Genomic DNA, 23,560 nt, shown 5'->3' on the forward strand with positions numbered 1-23,560 from the left:
TCTCATAAGCTGCATTTTTCTTTCCTTTCTAACCAGTAGTCAGAAACTGTTGCCTGTAGCTCCCTGAAGAGGGAGCAGTGTGCTGGTGCCGACAGGTGCTGCTGTGGAGCGCTTCTCTTTGGAAGATCTAGCCATGCCTTATCTGTGGCTCCACCGCTTGTTTCGCTTTCCTTTCTTTGTGGTCAATTATGTAATTTCCTTGAAAAAGTCTGAGTGATTTTGTATGACATGTGTTTTAGTAGAATAAAAACTTCAAAAAAGGAAAATTTACTTATTGCAGGTGCATTTAGTTTTGGACTTCACAGAGTCAGATATTCAAACTAAATAGAATTGTGGCAAAGATATTAGGAGTTTTGAATATAAAACTATTTGGCATGTATATTTAGATATTAATCCTCTGAAATACATGTCTCAAATTTCGAGCCAGGCACCTTTTGAAAGCTGTATTTTTATAGTTCTAGTTTTTTCTCCACAAAAACATCTGAATTCTCTAAAAATAGGTTATCTGTGGCACTTGATATTTGTGTTTGCTCTTATATTTTAATCTTTGGTATATATGGCAGTGTGTGAGAAGGCCTCTCTTGCTAAGCAAACTTAACTTTTTAAAATGCTTAGACCGCTACTGCTGTATGCCATTAAATATTGAAACTATGCCATTAATGTTTTCTCTAATTCTTTGCTCACCAAGCAGCCAGTTTAGATTTTCCAGGTTTTGTTCAGGCCAGTTCTAAATGCCTGTTCTGCTTCAGAGAGACATTCCCCATTTCATTACTTTTTTAAAAAAAACACTTCTCTGCCTCCAATAATAATGTGAATTACTTAAATGGCAACTGTTTTTCTTCATTATACAGTTAACCCATTGATGTGGCAGTATTTTATTCAACTTCCCCAACATTCATTCAGACTCCTTGTCTGGTTTGTACTCTACTGTCTACCCCTAAAGTCACTGTGTTAGTTCAAGCCCTTGTCATCTTTTATGCCCGTCCCTAGCTAATCACGTATCTCCAGTCTTTCCTTTCCTTTCCTTTCCTGTCCTGTCCTGTCCTGTCCTGTCCTGTCCTTGTTTTCTTTCTGACGGAGTCTCACTCTGTCACCCAGGCTGGAGTGCAGTGGCACAGTCTCGGCTCACTGCAAACTCCGTCTCCCAGATTCATGCCATTCTCCTGCCTCAGCCTTCCGAGTAGCTGGGACTACAAGGCGCCCGTTACCACGCCCAGCTAATTTTTTTTGTATTTTTAGTAGACATTGGGTTTCACCCGTGTTAGCCAGGATGATCTCGATCTCCTGACCTCGCGATCCGTCCGCTTCAGCCTCCCAAAGTGCTAGGATTACAGACGTGAGCCACCGCGCCCGGCCCCCCATCTCCAGTCTTTCTTATACAGCTTCTTCCCAGTTCCGATTGTCTATATAGTTGCTAGAGTGAACTTTTTAAAATACAAGTCTGTCCATGTCATTATGTGCTTAAAATCTATCAAGGATGCTCCATTTCCTTCAGGGTGAATTCCAGACTCCTTAACAGGTAGAGGCCACTTTCCCCTCAGCTAGTCCTGAGCTGGAGAGGCAGGTTTCTTCTGATGCTTCTTGAACTGCAGACTCTGAACCGTTCCTCCATGCCACTCTAAACCTCTTTGTCTTTATGTATGTTGTTTTCTCTGTAGTAAAAATGTCCTTTATTGTTTCTGCCTGGCAGTCTCCTACCTACTCAAATGTTTATGCTCCTAAAAGTCTTTTTTGGAGTGAGTTGTAGCATAAATAAATAGGTAGCCATAGAGACTGGTACTCATTTGCTTCTTAAATGTAATTCCTAAATATATCTTTGAGTCGAAATCTACATATTGGTATCTGCTCTCTATTTGGTGGCCTGTTCTGTGTCCCTTTTTTCATTTTTTTGAATTGTTAGAGTATTTTAAATGATTCTGCTCTTCTCTATTTAAGCTTGGTGGTTACAAGTTGTTCTACTTGTCCTCTTGTTAAAGGCCACAGCATGTATCCTGGACTTATTAAAAAGTCTGACATAATATAGTTACCTCTTTCTTAATAGAGAAGTTACCTCTTTCTGGACTTTAACTTCCTCCTGACTTAGATGTTGTTGTGGTCATGTATTTTAATGGTCTGTGTAGCTCAAACTCCACAAAATGTTTTGTCTTTTACAGTGCTAACCTGCTGAGACTCAATTTACACACCTATTTATAGTTCCTGTCATCCTTCATTTTCCTACATCTTCAGTCTTCCATTTGGGATCACGTTCATTCTACTTGAAGAATATACTTTAATGCAGGTTCAGTGAGTTTACTTTTGTATGGAAATGTCTTTATTTTGACTCTGTTTTAAAAGGATCTTTCTGCTGGTTATGAAATTTTGATAGTTGTTTAATTTTAGCGCTTTAAAGATAACCAATTATCTTCTGGGTTTAAAATTTCTTTGAGGAATCTATTATCATTCTTATTTTCTCTTTTCTCTTTTTTCAAATGTATTATGCCTGCCCTAGCTGCCTTTAGTCATTTTTCTTTTTGGTTTTTCAGCAGTTTTCTTGGGAGGTGCCTACATGTAGGGTTTTGTCATCACCCCTCCACCGCTAACCCCTTGCTTTTTCTTTTGCATTTATACTGCTTGAGGTTATAAACATCTCTTGAATTTGGAGACTCTTGTTTCACATATTAATTCTATCTCATTCTCACTTGTCCTGAGAATCCAGTTACACATACTAGGATCTCCCACTCCTACCCCTCACCCAGTGCCTCCTGCATTCTGAATTTGCTTCATTCTGGTTGTTTTCTTCTGATCTATCTTCCAATGTGCTAAAATCTCACCTCAGTTGTCTAATCTGCTAAAATCATTGAGTTCTTTTTGGTTTCACTATTTTTCACTTTTATAGTTTCTAATCCTCTGCTGAAATGTGTAATCTTGACTTGTACTTCCTTCAATGTGTAAGGCACAATTGTTTTAAAATCTATGTGGTAATCCTATTATGTGGGTCCCTTATGAGTGTGTTCCTCTGGTCTTTTAGATTGTGATCACATTGTCTTGTCTTGTGGAATGCCTAGTTGGTTTTGATGGAGTGGTGAACTGTCGGGGAAATTTGAGGTCTAAGATGATGTTATCGTCCTACAGAAAACATATGAGATTACCTCTAGCGGGTGGTCTTTACTTTATTCCAGTTAGCAATTAAAATCATTCAAAAACGGCTTAGTCCCTTTAAAGGACATTGTATTTATTGCCTGTTCAGTACTCCAAGTGTGCAGCTCTTTTCTGGTCTCAACCCAAAGCCTAGGGCTTTTACTAGGGGTCCTTCTCATTGGCAGTCCTGAACTCCACTTCTTGTTTCTCTGAACCCAGGGATCTGTTGAAAGTTCTTTTCAACCTTCTTATATGTCTGCATTGTCTTCAATGCACGGATGAACCTGGGGGAAAATGGCTTAAGATGCCAAGCCAGGCTTACTTGTAATTCTGTGTTTTTTCCTACTGGATTTTGTTCACTGCCTTATTAGCTTTCTGATGCCTTCGAGCACATTCTTTATATTTTTGTCCATATGTTCTTATTTTCAGCATTTGCAGACTAACTCATCCATTATTGGAAACAAAATTCTCTTGAATCTTTCTTCAAGACTTGTTTTTTCCACATCCCTTCCTAAGCCAGAGTCAGAGAGGGATTGTTCTGTTCTTATATGCACCTTTTACACATTCAACTGTGAGCCCCTTTAGTGCAGAGGTGGTGCTTACCATACCCATGCCTTTATCTTAGCCTCTTACAAGGTAAGTAGCATATTATAGCCACTCATAAAATATTTGCTGAAGTATTGAATGAGCAGTTGTAAAAGAGTACATACACTTCTTTCTCTTTAGTGTTAATAACCCTTTTTACTATTTTACTATAGCTCCTCTATTTTTGTTTCCAAATTGTAGAAAATTTTCAAGTACCTTTTGCATCAGAACTAGAAGTAAAGAAGTACAAGGGTAACTACAGGTAGCACTTTTAAACCATTAAATGTTGCTGCCTTTACAATCTGTGTTATAGTTGGCTGACCTCTTGAGCTTGAAGGTTATCAGGTTAAAACCAATTTCCAGTACATAGCACCCTGATTACGGGACAGTTTGTATTCTTTTTCTGTTCAACAGGCATTGCCAATACTCAGATCTGTCTCTCTGCTTAATCATGATTCCATTGAAATAGGTAGGAGAGTTCCATGTCTGTAGTGTGAAAATGTTCTGGGGTTAATTGTACAGTTAAGGACATGTTCTAAAAAGCTCTTTTTTTTTTTTTTTTTTTTGAGACGGAGTCTCGCTCTGCCGCCCGGGCTGGAGTGCAGTGGCCGGATCTCAGCTCACTGCAAGCTCCGCCTCCCGGGTTTATGCCATTCTCCTGCCTCAGCCTCCCGAGTAGCTGGGACTACAGGCGCCCGCCACATCGCCCGGCTAGTTTTTTTTTGTATTTTTAGTAGAGACGGGGTTTCACCATGTTAGCCAGGATGGTCTCGATCTCCTGACCTCGTGATCCGCCCGTCTCGGCCTCCCAAAGTGCTGGGATTACAGGCTTGAGCCACCGCGCCCGGCCAAAAAGCTCTTTCATTGGCTGTCTTTATCATGGTACCAGTCCTGGATTGAGAAACAGCCCATAGGAAAATTAATTAGTGGTCTTTCCATGGCTAGAAATAAGAGAAGTAATTGTCTCCTGCATTATCCTAATAAGCTTAATAACTATGTTAGGTTGATCAGTGCTGGCTTTCTACATTGAAGAAAAGTGCGCATTCATCATTTCAACACAACAGTCTTTCCCATGGGACACATAGTGCTTTTTTACATTTGTATTATTTACTAATGAAGAGAGAATTACGAGACATTAGAAAATGCAGGTGATGTATCAACAGGCCATAGTTAGATTTTTATCCTGACGAACAGTTTGAGTTCCTTCCTATGACTTTGTATAATCTATGCATTTTTAAGAATAGGATAGGAAGTGAGATTTTATTAGAGTATTCAGACAGAATGCCAGGAGGAAAAGAGAAACACTTCCACTGACAACCAGTTTTATCTTAGGAAACTGAGTCAAGAAGAGTATGAACGACAAGAAAGAGAGCACAGGCTGTCAGCTGCAGATGAAAAGGCAGTTTCGGCTGCAGAGGAAGTAAAAACTTACAAGTAAGTTCACCTTCTAAAGAGGGTATCAGTGGCTAATGAAACTAGTGTTGGCTTTTTTTATTAGCACAAAAGCATAAATAAATGGTTAGAGGACAGGAATACATCAATTCACAAAAAAGAAGAACTATATTTTAAGTTAGCAAATGGAAAAATATTAACAAATAGCCAGTGTTGGCAAAACTGTAAGGGAACTTGATTCGTGCAAACAGTTCTGGGGGTTGGGGGAAGGTGGGGGCAGTTTGTTACATGTGTCAAAAGCCATTAAAGTGATTTTGCCATATGATAGACCCAGCAGTCCTAACTTTGGGAAATTTTTTTATAATATAATTAAAGGATGAAAAAAGGTTTATAGTGGAAGATATTAATAATAGGATTATTTGAGAACATATTTAGGAACAGTTAAAGAAATTTTAATTTATCAACTCAGAATCTCCAGCTGTTAAAGGAAATTATGTATCATTAGTTTTTATCATATTGTACTTTTGTTATAACCAACCATGTAAAATATGCTTTATATTTCTGGATAAGCTGTATTAGGGTACAGTTGTTAGGGTAAAGGTTAACATAGTCAGATGGTTTGGGTTTTTATTTGGTTGTGCTTTAAATGATAAAACCAAGTGTAATTCTTAGGCGGAGAATTGAAGAAATGGAGGATGAATTACAGAAGACAGAGCGGTCATTTAAAAACCAGGTAATAATTCTAGTGCCCTACTATATAGTGCCCGGAATTCTTTGATAACTACTACAGGCTATTATAATGAATCTGTCAGCATATTTTGTGATGTATTATCTTTTTCAGATCGCTACCCATGAGAAGAAAGCTCATGAAAACTGGGTAAGATTTGTTTTTTCTTTACCTTATTTTGTGCATAGTCTCCCACAGCTGAATTTGGATATTTTTCTTCAATAGCTCAAAGCTCGTGCTGCAGAAAGAGCTATAGCTGAAGAGAAAAGGGAAGCTGCCAACTTGAGACACAAGTATGTGATTTTGATGCCTGTATTTTCAGTGTGTGATGTCTTAAGGAATTGGTTTCTGTTTCCTATTTAAGTCTTTCTTAAATATTCTTTCTCTATATTCAAGATTATTAGAATTAACACAAAAGATGGCAATGCTGCAAGAAGAACCTGTGATTGTAAAACCAATGCCAGGAAGACCAAATACACAAAACCCTCCACGGAGAGGTAAGGGAGCACCTTGTAAAGGGCAGCAATCTGTTTTTTGATGTAAAATGTATATACGTGACTTTTTGTTTCTGTGTGTAATGGTATGGTACCCTAGGAATAATCCCAAGAACTGAGTAAAGAAAAAAAGTCTGGGCCGGGCGCGGTGGCTCAAGCCTATAATCCAGCACTTTGGGAGGCCGAGACGGGCGGATCACGAGGTCAGGAGATCGAGACCATCCTGGCTAACACTGTGAAACCCCGTCTCTACTAAAAAAAAAAATACAAAAAACTAGCTGGGCGAGGTGGCGGGCGCCTGTAGTCCAGCTACTCGGGAGCTGAGGCAGGAGAATGGCGTGCACCCGGGAGGCGGAGCTTGCAGTGAGCTGAGATCCGGCCACTGCACTCCAGCCCTGGCGACAGAGCGAGACTCCGTCTCAAAAAAAAAAAAAAAAAAAAAAAAAAAAGAAAAAAAGTCTGTCTTAAAATGTTAACAAGACACTGTCATCTTTAGGTCCTCTGAGCCAGAATGGCTCTTTTGGCCCATCCCCTGTGAGTGGTGGAGAATGCTCCCCTCCATTGACAGTGGAGCCACCCGTGAGACCTCTCTCTGCTACTCTCAGTCGAAGAGATATGCCTAGAAGTGAATTTGGTGAGCATTCACGTGTTTCCTTGCAATACTCTTTTGGGTGGTTTTTTCCCTTTTATTTGAGAATTCTAATGCAAACATTTTAGAATTCAGGTCTGTCTAGTATAGAAAAGAAAATTTCTTAATTTGTCTTGGTGGATTCAACTGCAAGTATTCAACTGAAAGATTTTGCTTTAGAACAGAAGGCATTTATTACTTTCCTTTATTGTTTTGTTTCTTAGTTTTTTACTCTGAAGTATAAGCTTTTATCTTTCAATTAAAGTTCTGTGGGATTCCTCTACCAAATACAGCTGACACTTGAACAACACAAGTTTGATCTGTGCAGGTCCACTTCTATGCAGGTTTTTTTCAAAAAATATCTTGGGAAATTTTTTGGAGCTTTGCAATAATTTGAAAGAACTTGCAGATGAACCACATAGCCTAGAGATACAAAAAAAGTAAGAAAAATTTATGTATGTTGTGAATGCATAAAATATATGTAAATACTAGTCTATTGTATACTATTGTAAAATATACAAAGATCTATTTTTAAAAGTTAAAATTTATCAAAACTTGCACAAGCACAGATGTACCTGATACCATTCACAATTGGGAAAAAATAAACACATGTAAAGATGCAGTTTTAAATCCTAAATGCGTAAGATTAGCTGTAGTACATACTGTACTACTGTAATAATTTCATAACCACCTCCTGTTGCTACTACAGTGAGCTCAAGTATTGTGAGTATCCGCTTAAAACACCATGTGATGTTAATCTCCATGTGGGCAGTTCATCTTTCCAGTTAATTGTGTATCACAGTAAACATAATCTCTCATGGTTCTTGTGTATTTTTCACGTTTAGTGCAATACCATAAACCTTGAATAACACCGTGGGACCCATATAAAATGCCACTAGTGATGGTGGAAGTATTCTCCAGAAGCAGAGTCATGACACTACTAGAGAAAGTTGAATTGCTTTGATATATACCATAGATTGGAGTGTGCAGTAGCAGTTATCAGTCATTTCAGTCAGACGATTCATCTTGTAAACAGACCATGTACATGTACAGTACAAATACAATACAGTGCTATAAATACATTTCCTCTTACGATTTCAATAACATTTTCTTTAGCTTGCTTTATTAAAGTAAGAATACAGTATACAATATATATACAGAATATGTGTTAACTGTTTGTTATTGGTAAGGCTTCTGGTCAATAATAGGCTATTTATTAGTAGGTAGGTTTTGGGGAGTCAAAAGTTACACGTGGATTTTTGACTGCGCAGGGGATCAGCACACTTACCCCCTGCATTGTTCAAGAGTCAACTGTATTATAAAGTAGCCTTAATAACTTTATAGTTTATGCGGCATACATGTTTGCACTTCTCATTACTATAGTATGAAACGCTGTTGAGTCTATTTTGAATCCTAAATATGTCTATAATACTCGGTAAGATACAGAAGTCAGATTACATATACACTGAACAAAAATCACCATGTAGAATACAATACATGGAAGTCGGTAGCTTGAAGTGTAGAACCAGAGCCATTAATGTGCAGGATTTATTGTTCTTTCAGTGCAAGGCAGTTTTTATTTTAATTCTTTAAGTCCGTGCATAAATTGTAAGTGATTTCCCTTCATAAGGATTGGGAGACCCATTTTTAATGTTGTTTTCCAGATAGACTTGAACCCTGACCTGTCCACAATTGATTTCTTCTTCCAAAAAATACATATAAGGGCTCTGTTATTTCTTTCTCAAGGATCAGTGGACGGGCCTCTACCTCATCCTCGATGGTCAGCTGAGGCATCTGGGAAACCCTGTCCTTCTGGTAAGGGAGCAAGAGTGTTCAAAGAGTCTAAAACCATGCAGGAAGTGGGGAGAGGAATTTTTTTTTTTTTTTTAATCCTCCTCACAGAGTACACAAGTCAGAATAAGTCTAAATCAGTTCTCTGGTCTTTAACAGATCCAGGATCTAGTACAGCTGCCATGATGAACAGCAGCTCAAGAGGTTCTTCGCCTAACAGGGTAATCGATGAAGGCAAGGTAAATACACCCATTTTGAATAATTAGTTATTTCAGGACATTTAGCTTTTCCTACAACTCTGTCTTTGCCTCATCTCCTGTTTGTGTGTTCTACCTGTACTATCTCATTTATTTTTTAAAAAAGCAAACTGTTCTGCAAGAGCCTGAAGTCCCCTCAGTTCCCAGCATTACATCTTTGGCTGAGCCTCCAGTAGCAGTAAGTACTTAGAAGTATGGACTGAACTGGGCTATAAGTTGCACGGCAATATTGATCTTACTTTTATCCTTGAGTTGGGAGTGTTGCTGAAATCTGATGGATTCATTGGCCTTTTCTCCTCTCTCCTGTTTGGTTAGACATTTAACCTGTGTAGAGCATCTGCTGTAACTGTAATTAACTTAAACAAAAGTGAAAAGTCCCCACTCGTGTATTTCAGTGTTTAATGCTGTTAGGCAAAGTAAATTCATTGTAAATTGTGTAATTCATTACTATGTCTTCATTTGGAAGTGTGCTATTTAAGAATACCTCCAATTGTATACTAGGCAAACCCTATTTTGAATGATCTGAAATTACAGATTGATAACAGAAGAATGTTTGCTGGAAGTGAAATACTGAATAGTGGAAGTCTATAATTACCCATTGAGCCAGTTCCCAGCAGTGTCCTTAAACAGTGTTCACATAAGTGTATTCTCTTGTAACTTGTGTAGCTGTTATGGCTGGTAAGTCCTCTGATCATACCTCACCGTGATTCTCTACATTGAAATTAAAATAAATTTAATGATTGAGAGTTTCAACCCACTTTCCCATAGGAAATGATTAATCAGTATCTCATAGTAGACAGTATTACTAGTGAATGAAGGTAAATAGAGCTGTGCCTGTGTAATTTGTGTACATAACATTGTTTCTCTTGGAAAATACTTCCAAGTTCCAGCAGAGGACTCCAGGAATACACATCTCTTGAGAAATGTTTTTATCCAAGGGCAGCTTGGATAAGACCCAAGACCCCTTTGAAGTAGGAGACTTCAAAGAGTGTAGAGGCTGCTTTGTGAGACAGGAGAAGCAGAGGTGGAAAGAACGTGGCCTTGGAGTCAAACCTGGCATTGAATTCCAGCCAGCCTCTTACATGCTGTGTGACCGTCAGCAAATCTAATACTCTCTGTGCCTGTGTTCCTGCATATTTAGAACAATATGGTCCTATTAGAGATTTAGAGATGTGATAATTCGAGTTAATATATGTAATGCCTACGGAAGGTACTCTGGATAATCACTATTACATGGTAGAGAATGGATTTTTTCATTCCCATTCATTCTCTGCATCCTTAATATGGAAATTACTCTGATGGGAGGGATGTGCAGAGGGAGTGACTGCCTTAGAAATAGACGTATGAATGGCATAACTTCTATATTAGTCAGGAATGACCTCCATTTATAACCTGTGCGTTCCCTTCCATTTGCAGATGTAAACAATAATATGATTACAGCAAGTGTTCACTCCTGTGGTGTACTTTTAACCTTTCTAAGCTATCAGTGGTAACAAATGAGGGGGTAGAGTTTTTTGCACTAATTCTGCTCTTCGGACAAATGCCTGGTATCGGCTTCATTGGGTTTTAGTTTTTACTGGTGTTGGTGCTTTTGTCTGTCATACCAGAGTATTTCAAAACTTCAATTGCTTCTACTCTGCAGGTTAATATGGCTCCAAAAGGGCCCCCTCCTTTCTCAGGAGTCCCTCTCATGAGCACCCCTATGGGAGGCCCTATACCACCACCCATTCGATATGGACCACCACCTCAGCTCTGCGGACCTTTCGGGCCTCGGCCACTTCCTCCACCCTTTGGTAAGATGATCTGAACAGTAGTGATTGACTTGTAAAGCACATTCATCTCCCTCTATCCCTTGCTAATAAAACTGCAATTGCAGGGCTTTGCAATGCAGTGATGAAGCTGATTGAGTACATTGTTAACTTTTCCCCAAGTTTCTTAGGACACAAAGGGTCTTCATAATCTCCTGTGATTAGATGGGCAATAATTGTCTCTAACAGAACAAGGAAAGGGGCTATTCATAAAAAGCCAGAAATATTAAGCACATGTTTATTGAACATCTGTGGCTGTGTACTAGGCTCTGCAATGGATAGCAAGGTAGATAAAATATATCCCCTAATTAAGATGTCCTGTAGGTCACAAATATACACATTCTACAACATAAAGCTTCTAATCACCCATAATGGAAGCATAAGCAGTAGGTCACAGGATATTAGGGAAAGATATAAACCTTCGATCCTCACCTTGGGAATACAAAGGAAGGAGATACGAAAGAGAAGGTAGAATTTAACACCTATCTAATGAATGCTGCTGAATTTAATTAGATGCAGCTGGAAGGCCTTTTCCAGCAGGGCAAGCACCTTAATTTCTATGGCATTATTAGCTCCATCTTGAGCTACTGCATAATTTTTTTTTTTTTTTTTTTTTTGAGATGGAGTCTCGCTTGTTGCCCGGGCTAGAGTGCAGTGGCACGATCTCGGCTCACTGCAAGCTCCCAGGTTCACGCCATTCTCCTGCCTCAGCCTCCTGAGTAGCTGCGACTACAGGCACCCGCCACCACGCCCAGCTAATTTTTTGTATTTTTAGTAGAGACGGGGTTTCACCAGGTTAGCCAGGATGGTCTCGATCTCCTGACCTCGTAATATGCCCGCCTCGGCCTCCCAAAGTGTACTGCATAAATTTGTAACTGATACACAGTAGTTAATGGAATTTATCAAAATTTTTATTGCAATGAAGCCATATTTAGTCTGTCTTGGTATGGTGGAGTGCAAATCTATCTCTTTTTAAGATAAAGATGTTAGGCCAGGCACAGTGGCTCACGCTTGTAATCCCAGCACTTTATGAATCCCACCATTCATTAGATGAGGCTGAGGCAAGTGGATCCCTTGAGTCTAGGAGTTTGAGACCAGCATGGGCAACATGGTGAAACCGCCATCTCTACAAAAAATACAAAAATTAGCTGGGAGTGGTGGCATCCATCTGTAGTCCCAGCTACTCGGGAGTCTGAAGTGGGAGGATCGATTGAGTCCAGGAGATTGAGGCTGCAGTGAGCCATGATCACTCCACTACACTCCAGTCCAGGTGACAGGCAAGACTCTGCCTCCAAAAAAAAAAAGAAAGGATGACAGACCATATTAACATACCTGGCATTATCTTAATATAGATATGTTCCTAGGAATTTACTAGAAATAATTTTTGTTTTCCAGGCCCTGGTATGCGTCCACCACTAGGCTTAAGAGAATTTGCACCAGGCGTTCCACCAGGAAAACGGGACCTGCCTCTCCACCCTCGGGAATTTTTACCTGGACACACACCATTTAGACCTTTAGGTCCACTTGGCCCAAGAGAGTACTTTATTCCTGGTGCCCGATTACCACCCCCAACCCATGGTCCCCAGGATTACCCACCACCACCTGCTGCAAGAGACTTACCGCCATCAGGCTCTAGAGATGATCCTCCTCCTGCCTCTCAGAGCACTAGCCAGGACTGTTCACAGGCTTTAAAACAGAGCCCATAACTATGACCTCTGACATTTCGTTGGAGAGAAAGTGTACTGTGCATTATTCATTACAGTAAAACATTTCATTGGCTTCAAAATCCAAAAGTTTATTTTAAAAGGTTTGTTGTTAGAACTACGCTGCCTTGGCAGTGTGCATTTTTGAGCCAAACAATTCAGAAATGTCATTTCTTCCCTAAATAAGACACCTTTTAAGCTAGAGCGTCCTTACAACTTTGAAATGTGCAATAAAGAATACCTGTGTTTTAGCTAATGTAGCATATGTAATTGCTAAATGATTTAGAATGTCATGAAAAATATGAACATTTCCTGTGGAAATGCTTTAAGAACATGTATTTCCATTATCCTATTTTTAGTGTACACCAGCTGAATACGGAGCAATGGTGTTTATAAGCGTTTTTTTTTTTTTTAAACTATCTGGTCATAAAGACTGTTACGCTAAAAATGTTTACTAAAAGATCACTAAACTTCATCTCCCCTCTTGCTGAAGTTCTTTGTAGTAACAGCTCATAAAAATTTGTTATTAATATTTCCCAAGTGTCTGTTGATTCATTGGACTGTTACGAGGCTTGTGCGATTTGGGGAACATGTACACTCAGGCTCCCAGAACTGAAGATGGTGGCCGGTGGCACACTTCTGGCTGCTACCCCGTCACCTGTGAACTCTACAAGGGATGTCTTTTTATTTCAAAGAAGTTTATTTCCCACTTGTATAGCATTCACATGCTTTCTTTACGATCCTCATTGTCTATTTAGAATGGTTTTCTGAGAGTGAGTTTACATTAGTAGCAAGAGTTGTTTGACCTGATGTTCTATTGCTTTTACCATTCCTGTAGAAAAAGGGTACACAACAGAAAAATGAAAATGATGTGTCATGGCCATAAAAGTACAGAAATCTTTAAAAATTTTAAAATGTACAGTCTCGTTTTTCCCATTCCTTGCCACTGATTTTTGAGGAATATAATAAAAAGATTGGAAGAGTATAATGCCATGAGAAAGAATGATTTAGGACTATGAGGCTTACAACATGCCCTAGGTCAGCAACCAAGGGTTGAAATCCAGTTCTTTTTTAGGGAGGAAGGGTGGGGGGGGGGGCGACAGATATTATTCCAAAATTAATATTTAAACATTGGTGCTTTTATTTAAAAATCAGTAACTAACCATCTGGAATTGCAGCATACTTAAAGTCTTATCCATTACTACACTGTGCCTTTAAAACAATGTTTCTTTAAATACAACATTTCTAAGAACTAACTTCAGACATTTTAATTACAGTAATAATAGCACTCCTTTTAAGGAGTTTAAGATCCAGACTAAAACTAAAATCATAAAAGGCTGATACTTTTGTTTGCTGCTAGGTTATATTCTTCCATTCTTTGAAGTCCTATGATGTAATATTTTTGAAACCTAGTGTATGTCTTGTCACTGTTGTGATATTTAATTGATTAAGAATATCTTGTAAAAAGGAGTAAAAGCTTCAATGTGGAACAATTTTCTGTTTATACTGAACAACTGAAGATAGATAGTTTAGAAAGATAAGGACTTTGAAAGAAGGCAACTCTGTCAAAGTTCATAAGGAATATATAAATTCTTCAGGAAAAGAATTCAATCTCTATGTCCTCCCATTTAATATCAAGAATAGAAGAAATTAAGAAGAAAACTCCACAGAAGAGCATAGGCCACTTTTAGCCATGTAAAATAAGATTAAGTCACAAATACAATTTTTGAATTTACCTGTCAGTCTCTTTAGGACACAAAACAATGCTGAAATTAATATAATTTCTAATTTTAAATGTCATTTACGTGTAGATTATGCCATCTAGGAAGGTAAGTAGGAAAGGTAAATTAAATCTATTTTTAAAATTCAAAATTAGGGTATTTTTCACCTCTAAAGCCTTTTTTGGTGATTATTCTGTATCTGACATAATTGAGAAACTGGCAAGCTGTGGAGATTCCAGTGTAGCTTCTCTGAGAAGTTGTGAGCCAGTCCGTAACTGCTTCCTCTCACATCCATCTGATTGCACCATTTCTGCAGCAAACCCCAAAGCAGGGCGCCAAAATGCAGATGGCATAGGGAGTATCATCCCTCAGTCAAATCACTTCTCCATCTCTAAAGTTTCACCTATTTCGGAAGTCATCTCCAACTAATTGTGTCTGGATTTAGTTGCTAAAATTGTCTTATTTATGAAGCAGCAATATTCAGCCTGAAGGCATTTCTGCTGTAGTTGTAGTGACATCGTCAATGGCTGATTTTTTTCATTGGAAAGTAAGTAATTTGTGGGATGTAGTATATTCTGTGTCAACTGCAAGACAATCACTCATTTTCTCATTATATTCAGGTCCGAATTAAGCTAATCACGCAGTGTTCAATTTAAGCTTCTTTAATGTTGATGAAAGGTATTTGTAGTTCATATAAACCATACTTATGTGAAGGATAGCAGATGCTTCATATAAATTATCACTTTGATATACATATCTTATGGTTTATGAGAAAAGAAAAAATAATACATCGGTTTTGCTACATTTTAATGGTTTTTTTTAAGGGATTGTTTTTTAGGTCTTGTCAGCAACATCAAACAAAAGGTACTGAGTACTCCACAGGGTACAGAGTGCTGCCAAGCACCTTAGAAAAATTACATGACACGGAGAAAATGCGCTTCTTGCTCCTTGAAGAGCTTACAGTCTAGGGATTTGACAACTCACAGTCTTAGGAACTGAGTGAACAACAAAGTAAGGCAAATTCTTCATCCCCTAGAGCTATTGTGGACTGACTCATTTTAGAATTTGGAATTAATCCAATCAAGATGAGAGACAAGACTAAATTTGGCCGAGAATTCGTTCAGGCTCACATAGTTTTTATTAACATCCGTCTAGTAAACAGAATGGACCTAACAGACAACTGAAAGTAAAGACTAGATCTCTTGAAGTGCAAGGGCTAAAACAACTTAATTGTGGTTACTTATTTTAAAAAGCAAACATACTGAATGGTATGACTAGGGTGATTACACTAGTTTAAAAATAGGCCAGGTACTGACATTGCATTCCCCTCATGCATTGCTCATTTAAAATAGTGAATATTAAAATATGTGGGCTTTACATCTAACCCACAGAAAGCCCACCACAAATGTTCTGTGTATCAAATATCCACCTCATGTGTACTATGAAAGTTTTATTTATGCCCCATTAAGTCAAAAGTAAATAGTCAAATTATAGTAAGCTAATGACCTGCATATTTTCATATGGATGAATGTCAGTATATCTAAATAGGAAATAAATGGCGATCCTATCTACCTATATAAAAAAATAGAATATCTTTCCAGATTTTGCATACTCCTCACTATAAGAAGAGGTATGCGGGTTTTAAGGTTTCACAATCAGTTGTCAGAAAAACAGCAGTTATGCCTGCAGTATCTCGTTAGCATCTGACTCAATTATTTTTAGATTACATGTTTAGAAGACATTGTAAACCCATCTAAAAATTTGTAATTACTTTGAGATGGTTCCAATGTTAACCCTAGAATCATCATCAGAAAGAGTAACAATGTGATGTAGAAGAACAGCTAATCAACATGACTAAAAATATGCTCACTTTCAGAAAAACAATCTGGTCATCTGGAAACAATCACAGCTACAACCTAGGGAACACTCCCATATGGGATACTGATCTGGCCAAGGCACACTTTCTAAGCAGGAAAACTATCAGATCAGGGTGAATTTAGGCCACTTCAGAGGAGCTGCCTATAAACATCCAGACAGACCCTCTTAGGCCGCAGAACTGGTCCAATTCCTCTTAAAGCAGTTTGACACTACCCTACCCACATCAACCCAAAGCTTGAAGTTAAGTCAAAAGAGCATACTGGAGCAAAAGTGAACAGATGTGTAAACTCTAGCACATTCTTATTGCTGTATTAAGTCTGAAGATGAGCACATCCTACCCACAACAGTATTGTTCCAGGAAGCAGGGTAGGAGTAGTGGTAAATTAGAAAATAGACTATTAATTGCACAATTAATAGAAAAGTAAAAACACGTTTCAAAATCTACAATAAACCTGTATCCAAAGGAGTCCTATATGTCAGTGATGTGCTGGACTTTGAATTCTGTGGTACAGCTTTGCACTGGACTCCCTCTGGCCTACTGGTCTGGGTACGGCTTGCTTCCTGCCTGTTGAAGGGTGAATACGCTACACAGAGCTATGATGGTTTCTACTGAGTGGTAAAATTCACAGAAGTTCCAGGTTCATCATGTGAGGATCATTCCTTGTGCAAAGTTTGATGTAGATGAAGATAAAGTGGTTTCTTGGTCAATAATTGTAATTTCTTTCTTTTAAAGTCAGTGGGTTTCTTGTATCTGTAATCACAACAGAAGGATGATTGTTTAAAATACTTTGATAACTGAACTCTTCCAAGGTTAAATACTGGATATGGGGGATTAAGAAGAAATAGATACTAGTCACCATCAAATTAGTACTAACTCTATATGCACACCACTTACAGTTCTATTACAATTGGCCCGGGTTTAATTTCATCCATCTCCATGAAAGCAAAACACTTGGTGCTGGTAAACCTTTTTTTAGGCTTGTAGTGTTTGAATTCAAAGAAGATAGCTGCACCTAAGGAATTAAAACAAGCCACATAAACCACAGATACCACATTTCTTGTGTGTCAATTCATTTTCTTTGATCACCAGAAGCATATGAACAGCTACAGCTGGCATAATTTGACAAAACAACTTGTGCCAGTCCCAATGATTTGACAGAAACTTACTGTGGTTGTCACCCCAAACTCGTCTGTATCTGAGGAGAGTGACATTTCTCCTTATCATCCAATTCTACAAACTATAGCAAAACTTCTTGAGCTAGACTGCTTCAAGAACGTATAACAGTTATGTACACAGGTAGAATCATAAGCTGCTATAAACTACGAAATGCCACAGAAGAACAAAGAAGATACTTCAATACACATAGAAACTCATTAGGTAGAAAATGCATTTAAAAGAGTTCCTAAAAAAATTTAAGCTTGAATTATTTCCCTTACCCTGAAACAAAAATTCAAAAATTCAATCTTGGGGGTATTTTGGAATTCAAACAACATAAATCACATGCTGGCTGAGCTGTAAAATGTTATCTCTTTCCTTAATACCTTTTGCAGTATTCAAAGCACTGTTGTGATGTTTTTTCTGGAACTGCATGTTTGTGTCAAGGCAGTGCTGTAGAAGACAAAAGGTTCAAAGAGCAAATCTATTTATTCTGCCACTCTCCTCCAATGAGCAAGTGATAATGAGAAATTTAGACAGTTCTGGCCAGGTGCAGTGGCTCATGTCTGTAATCCCAGCATTTTGGGAGGCAGAGGTGGGCAGATCACTTGAGCCCAGGAGTTTGAGACCAGCCTGGGCAACATGGTAAGACCCCACCTCTACAAAAAAATTTTAAAAATAGCCGGGCTTGGTGGCAGGTGCCTGTAGTCCCAGCTACTCGGGAGGCTGAGAAGGGAGGACTGCCTGAGCCCAGGGAGACTGAGGCTGCAGTGAGCCATGATCATGCCACTGTGCCCCAGCCTGTGTGACAAAGCAAGACTCTGTTTCAAAAAAAGAAAAAAATAAGCAATTTAGACAGTCCTATGTCCCCAAAGTCCAACAGATAAACTCTTCCCCCAATCCTGCAGAAAAAAGCTAAAAATGGAGAAATAAGTTGCCTCATCAATGTGGCCAAGAAAAATGAATTTCTAAAGAAGGCATGGAAAGTGCAGGAAGTAAGTCAGTGTCTCACTCTTCACTAGCTACTTCTAAATACTGCCTTAACCAGAGCAGTCCAGGAGCTTGGCTTTCAAAGACAACATACATTTAATACTGTCACTGATGACAAAACCCACAAGTCACTAGAAGTTTAGCAGTGTTCAGAAATGTGTGTACAGCATTGGCACTTGGGTCCAAATGGACCACGTCACATGGCAAGGGAGGAAAGAAAAACCAATTGCTCAGGAGACAACGGGATGTGGGCGAGAGAGAGATGGGCATATTGAGCCGTCTACTCCCAACACGCTCGAAAGGATTACAATAGTTAGGTTACTGGTAACATCTCTTCCCTAGGTGTGTGACCTTGCCATTTCCACAAACGGTGGCTTCTCTTCTCCCTCCCACAACACTCAGAGGCATTTTGTCATTAAAAAACCTCAAAGATTTTTAAGATAGCAGAGTCTTTTCAGCTAGGAAACCCATCTCCTCCTCATGATCGTGTCTTGAGGTTTGAATAAATGTGAATGATAAAGTCACGTTTCAAAACAATGCTCAAGTTCAAATATGTTACCATCATTTTGAGGAAGTTAAATTATTAATCTGCATCACCTGTAAATAATATATTTCCTGCATCCCTCATCATGCTTTTTATAAGAAAGAACAAAACATAAAACAAGAATATCCTGGGAAGATTAAGTTAAAATGTTTGTAAACATGAAAGTATGGTCATTAACACTAGTATCAGTTAAAACTACAGTAACGGTAAACAGTAAGTTTGAAGCTGGCGAAAACGAATAGAGTCAAATTTTGAATCTAGTTCTACTTTTATTATGTGGTGAGTCGAGTCATTAAGAAAGAACACAGTGTAATAAAATAGAAGAGTTAACCCATGAAACACTCCACCTTCTCCCCTCCACATCACAAACATTTCTTAAGGCAGCGGAGTTAAAGAAATGAAGCAAATCAACAGTTTTGTTCAGAAGACGTACTTTGTAACTGAAATTTCTTCAACATTATTTATTAAGCACCTCCTACATACATAGTCTTCTAACACAGCGACTCTGGAGCTTTGGTGTATGTCAGAATCACCTAGGGGGCTTCCTGAAACAGACTGCTAGGCCCGTCCCCATAGTTTCAGATTCAGGATGTCTGGGGTTGCCACCTAACAAGGTTCCAGGTGCTGCTGCTGTTCCAGGAATCATCCTCTGAGAACCACTGTTCTAACAGAAGCACTGAAAGGTCTTTTAGTAGAGGAACAGAGGAGGCAGCAGCACCAGACTTGGGAAGTGAAATATCGAATATTTCAGATGCTGAGGCACTCACTTCAAAAGGCACTTGAATATCCTATAGAGCTTGAACATTTCAGAAACTGCAATTGCACCCTCAGGTGATAAAGGGATTCTGAAGTCACCTTTTTGGAGAACACCAAAATTTTCACTGGGCAAAAAGCATGGGTAAGTATTTAATACTAAGGAACTGTACTTGGAAATGTAATCTCACTGTTTCAAAAATTTGCTTTTGTCCTTTCCTATTTCCTAACAATTAACTGCAAGTTATCGTTCTACCAAACTAGAAATCCTGGAAGAAAACCCTGGTTCTTAATTTTAAGATTAAAAAATCATCAGGGAGCCTTAGGGTGCTCCTGCTTCTCCCAGCCCTTCAGTGTGTGAAAAACTTTGTTTTGTTGGTAAAGACAATAAAATTGTATTATCAAAGATTGTTTTACTATATAACAGTGTTATCAGACAAGTAGATAACAAAATTCCTAATTTCTAAATTTTAAAAATACGTATATTTATTCAAATCAATAAACACTATGTTACATTTACTTCTGCCAGATACTAACTATGCTAGGTCCCTCACATGTACAAACACAAATAAGATGAGAATTCTGTCCATAAGAAGCCAATTATTACTTAGGATTACAAACCTTTGGTTAATTTTTCAACATGCTTCTGGAGCTCAATGTCCACGTTAAAATGAACATATGTATCTTCTTTTCTTGAAGCCACAGGGGTATCTTGCACAGGAGTTAAGTCTATGCCATTCAGATCTAAAGAGAAAAGAAGTTTCTCTTTTAGGAACATTCAAATATACAGACTTAAAAACTGCAGGCCAGGCACGGTGGCAATCCTAGCACTTTGGGAGGCCAAGGCAGGCGGATCATGAGGTCAGGAGATCGAGATCTGGCTAATACAGTTTCACCTGGCTAACACGGTGAAACCCTGTCTCTACTAAAAATACAAAAAAAATTAGTCGGGCATGATAGGAGGCGCCTGTAGTCCCAGCTACTCGGGAGGCTGAGGCAAGAGAATGGCATGAACCCAGGAGGTGGAGCTTGCAGTGAGCCAAGATCGCACCACTGCACTCCAGCCTGGGTGACATCTCAAAAACAAAACCAAATGCTAAAAACAAAAAACTGCAAACTAGGTAGGGCGTGGTGGCTCACGCCTGTAATCCCAGAACTTTGGGAGGCCGAGGTGGGTGGATCACTTGAGGTCAGGAGTTCAAGACTAGCCTGACCAACATGGTGAAACCCCGTCTATACTAAAAATACAAAAAATTAGCGTGGTGGTGCGCACCTGTAATCTCAACTACTTGGGAGGCTGAGGTAGGAGAATCTTTTGAATCCGGGAGGCAGAGGTTGCAGTGAGCCAAGATTGCGCCACTGCACTCCAGCCTGGGCAATAAGAGTGAAACTCCGTGTCAAAAAAACAAAAAAACAAATAAACAAAAAAAAACCCTGCCAATTACAGGGGAAATCCATATTTCGTAAGGATGCTTGCAGAAAGGTGAGAGGAAATTCTTGGGCTAACAGAAATTCCCATTTGGTGTGAGCAGGTATCTGAAGAGTTGCAGGTGATCACAGAGGCATGTGGAGGGGGCTGAGTGAGGGGATGGGAGATTTCGTGGTGGGAAGGAGGAAACCTGTCTCAATCAGGTACAAAAGAAAGCTTGTAGAACACAAAATTTCATCTTTATAGCGAAGACGTGAAAAGAACTTTTTGTTTTCCTTAGGAAATAGGCCACTATATTTTTGTCAGCAATAAAAACTTAGAATGTAAATAACATGCCTCAATGGGACCTTACCCCTAATTTCCAAACTTGATCAAGTGTATGGTTTGAAAAGGCCTTTAAATCTAACATTATCAGAATCCCCCTGCTGTATTCAAATCTAAGGACCAAAAATGGACATGAAAATTGCCAATGAAACCCTTCCATCAATAATTTTTACAAATATTATCTAAATTCTCATTACATTTGTTATAACAACCTGTTTTATACCAACTAGACGGAACACTAAATTATTGTGTATGGTTTTAATTTCCTGGATCCAGGAATCTTCCAGTTTAATCAAATTCAACATGGACTCATTTAATGACTACTCAAGTGTTTACGTATTACGCAACAGATTTGTCTTAGAGAAATTAAAACAATATAGTTCATTGATTGTTTCAGTTCTTAAAGATATTTACAAAAACATGTTTTAGTTCAACATGTATGCAAAGGTAACTTAACAGCTACTACAATATCATTAAATATCTTTGTGTTTTACAGTGTACATTCCTGAATGAGTTACACAGTTCTGTAAATGACCAATCAAACTATAATGTCGAGTATATATACTTTCCAGTAGGCCATATATTTGATAACTGATAACATCAGAAGTTAAAGTTTCACAGCATTAGTGCTGTGGATCATGGTCTCCAAATAATCCCTCTCTGTGGTCGAATTCCTTTTTATTTTAATTGGTACTAATGAACTTTTGAATCTGAATTTATTTCTATGACTGACAAAAGTTCTCTTCATTTGATTTCAGTCCCTATCTGTTTCTTTGACTTGCCTCAAATTACAGATTAAAGTAAACCACTTGGATTAGCTGTGCAGTTGTTTCTGGATAGGAGTATGACATCTTCATTCTCAATTGCCCAAAAATTATTTTTAAAAGATTGTTAAGTACTTTATAAAGAAAGTACTATACACAATGTTTGGCAACAACAAAAGAATTCAACCAATGTGGTTTCCCTCTGAAAGACTGAAAAGGTTAACTACCACACTGGATAGGAAAAAAAAACCAAATCCTAAGAATAATCATGCTTCCTAACCACAGTAACATAGTTAAGGATAAGAAATACTTCACTTGTTGAATGCTCCACAGGATTACATTCAGAGCAGGCATGCTATGGATCTGTCCTCCTCCCTGTCCTCACTGATCATTCACTTAAGGCCTGATTCTCATCCACCTTTGGAGGACTCTCCAATGTAGACCTCTCTCTTGGACAAGAAGGAGAGGGCCTAACGCAGGAGGGAAACAGAACACTGGGCTTTGCAAACAAACCTCCACACCTTTGGAAGGTGAGGGATATTCTGTTAACCTGTATCCTAAATGATGTATCTGCTAATAAAGATGTGTAGCCAGCACCCCAGGTGGGATTTTAAGAATAAAAAGATATACACAAAGAAAAACTTAAAAGCAAAACAATGTAAGTTATAAATAAGAAAATAAGTAAATCTCTCAAAAGTGTTCAGTGAAGAAGTGATGATCTATTCCAGGGACTTTGCCTCATTATATAATAGAATGAACTAAAATGAGTTGTCACAGAAGACTCCTTGCCCCACCACCAAAAAAAAGCTGTCCCAAATAAGAAGCAACATTATAAAATTCACCTGAGGGAAAAAAAGTAAACAGAGTTACTTACCCTTTACACTAACTGTAATATAGGGATCAATGCACTGCCCAGCATCTTTCAAACCAATTTTCTCAATTCTGATAGTGAGTAACGTCATTCCTGGTTCTGATGGCAACCTTGGTAATAAAGTACCTGGCAACAGGGAAAAAGCAATAAAAGCTTCATATCATTTCACAATAAGCATTTTAACAAACACAGAGAAGATACAGCCTTGCTCATAACTGACTTAATAACCAGCCAGGCATTATTTTGGTTCCCAAAACTCCCAAACACTTGGCATTATTTTTTTCAAATGTTTAATTATACATAAGAGAAATCTGCACTTCCATGTCTTATAGTCACCACTAAAGCAGAAATTATTCAAGTTTGTCAGAAATTCAAGTCACTCCAGGAAGCCCAATTATAAATTACCACATAATTAATAATAAACTCATATACTTTGTATATGCTCATTTACATAATATACTTCGCATCTCAGTATGAAGTGGTAGAAGAAAAAACTTTTAAAATATTTCTTATATTATCCTAACGTTTGAGAAATATAATACCAGAGTTGATCAACAAATCCTTTTAAATTACTTTTTTTTTGACACAGGGTCTCACTCTTTCACCCAGGCTGGAGTGCAGTGGCACA

At 38.4% G+C, this 23,560-nt stretch overlaps 2 protein-coding genes across 5 annotated transcripts in view; one reads left to right on the top strand and one right to left on the bottom strand.

Moving 5' to 3' along the window:
• Positions 1–14,784, top strand: part of MIA3 (MIA SH3 domain ER export factor 3) — a 55,835-nt gene extending 41,051 nt beyond the window's left edge. Inside the window, exons 19-29 of one of the 4 annotated variants that reach the window (XM_033197634.1) lie at positions 5,035–5,136; positions 5,767–5,827; positions 5,936–5,971; positions 6,047–6,114; positions 6,218–6,318; positions 6,812–6,949; positions 8,690–8,758; positions 8,894–8,973; positions 9,098–9,169; positions 10,634–10,784; positions 12,195–14,784. In XM_033197634.1, the coding sequence (XP_033053525.1) occupies positions 5,035–5,136; positions 5,767–5,827; positions 5,936–5,971; positions 6,047–6,114; positions 6,218–6,318; positions 6,812–6,949; positions 8,690–8,758; positions 8,894–8,973; positions 9,098–9,169; positions 10,634–10,784; positions 12,195–12,505 (1,189 nt within the window). In that variant the 3' untranslated portion in view covers positions 12,506–14,784. The remainder of the gene's footprint in view (positions 1–5,034; positions 5,137–5,766; positions 5,828–5,935; positions 5,972–6,046; positions 6,115–6,217; positions 6,319–6,811; positions 6,950–8,689; positions 8,759–8,893; positions 8,974–9,097; positions 9,170–10,633; positions 10,785–12,194) is intronic. The other 3 variants (XM_033197636.1, XM_033197635.1, XM_033197637.1) reach the window with 3 other exon arrangements.
• Positions 14,785–14,869: 85 nt separating this feature from the next.
• Positions 14,870–23,560, bottom strand: part of AIDA (axin interactor, dorsalization associated) — a 42,887-nt gene continuing 34,196 nt past the window's right edge. The window contains exons 7-10 of the mRNA XM_033197641.1: positions 22,936–23,058; positions 20,166–20,288; positions 16,997–17,114; positions 14,870–16,852 (exon numbers count right to left, since the gene is read on the bottom strand). Of these exons, the coding sequence (XP_033053532.1) occupies positions 16,756–16,852; positions 16,997–17,114; positions 20,166–20,288; positions 22,936–23,058 (461 nt within the window). The 3' untranslated portion in view covers positions 14,870–16,755. The remainder of the gene's footprint in view (positions 16,853–16,996; positions 17,115–20,165; positions 20,289–22,935; positions 23,059–23,560) is intronic.

This window comes from Trachypithecus francoisi, unplaced genomic scaffold (assembly GCF_009764315.1).
Source record: "Trachypithecus francoisi isolate TF-2019V2 unplaced genomic scaffold, Tfra_2.0 Lachesis_group5, whole genome shotgun sequence".
Lineage (NCBI taxonomy): Eukaryota > Metazoa > Chordata > Mammalia > Primates > Cercopithecidae > Trachypithecus > Trachypithecus francoisi.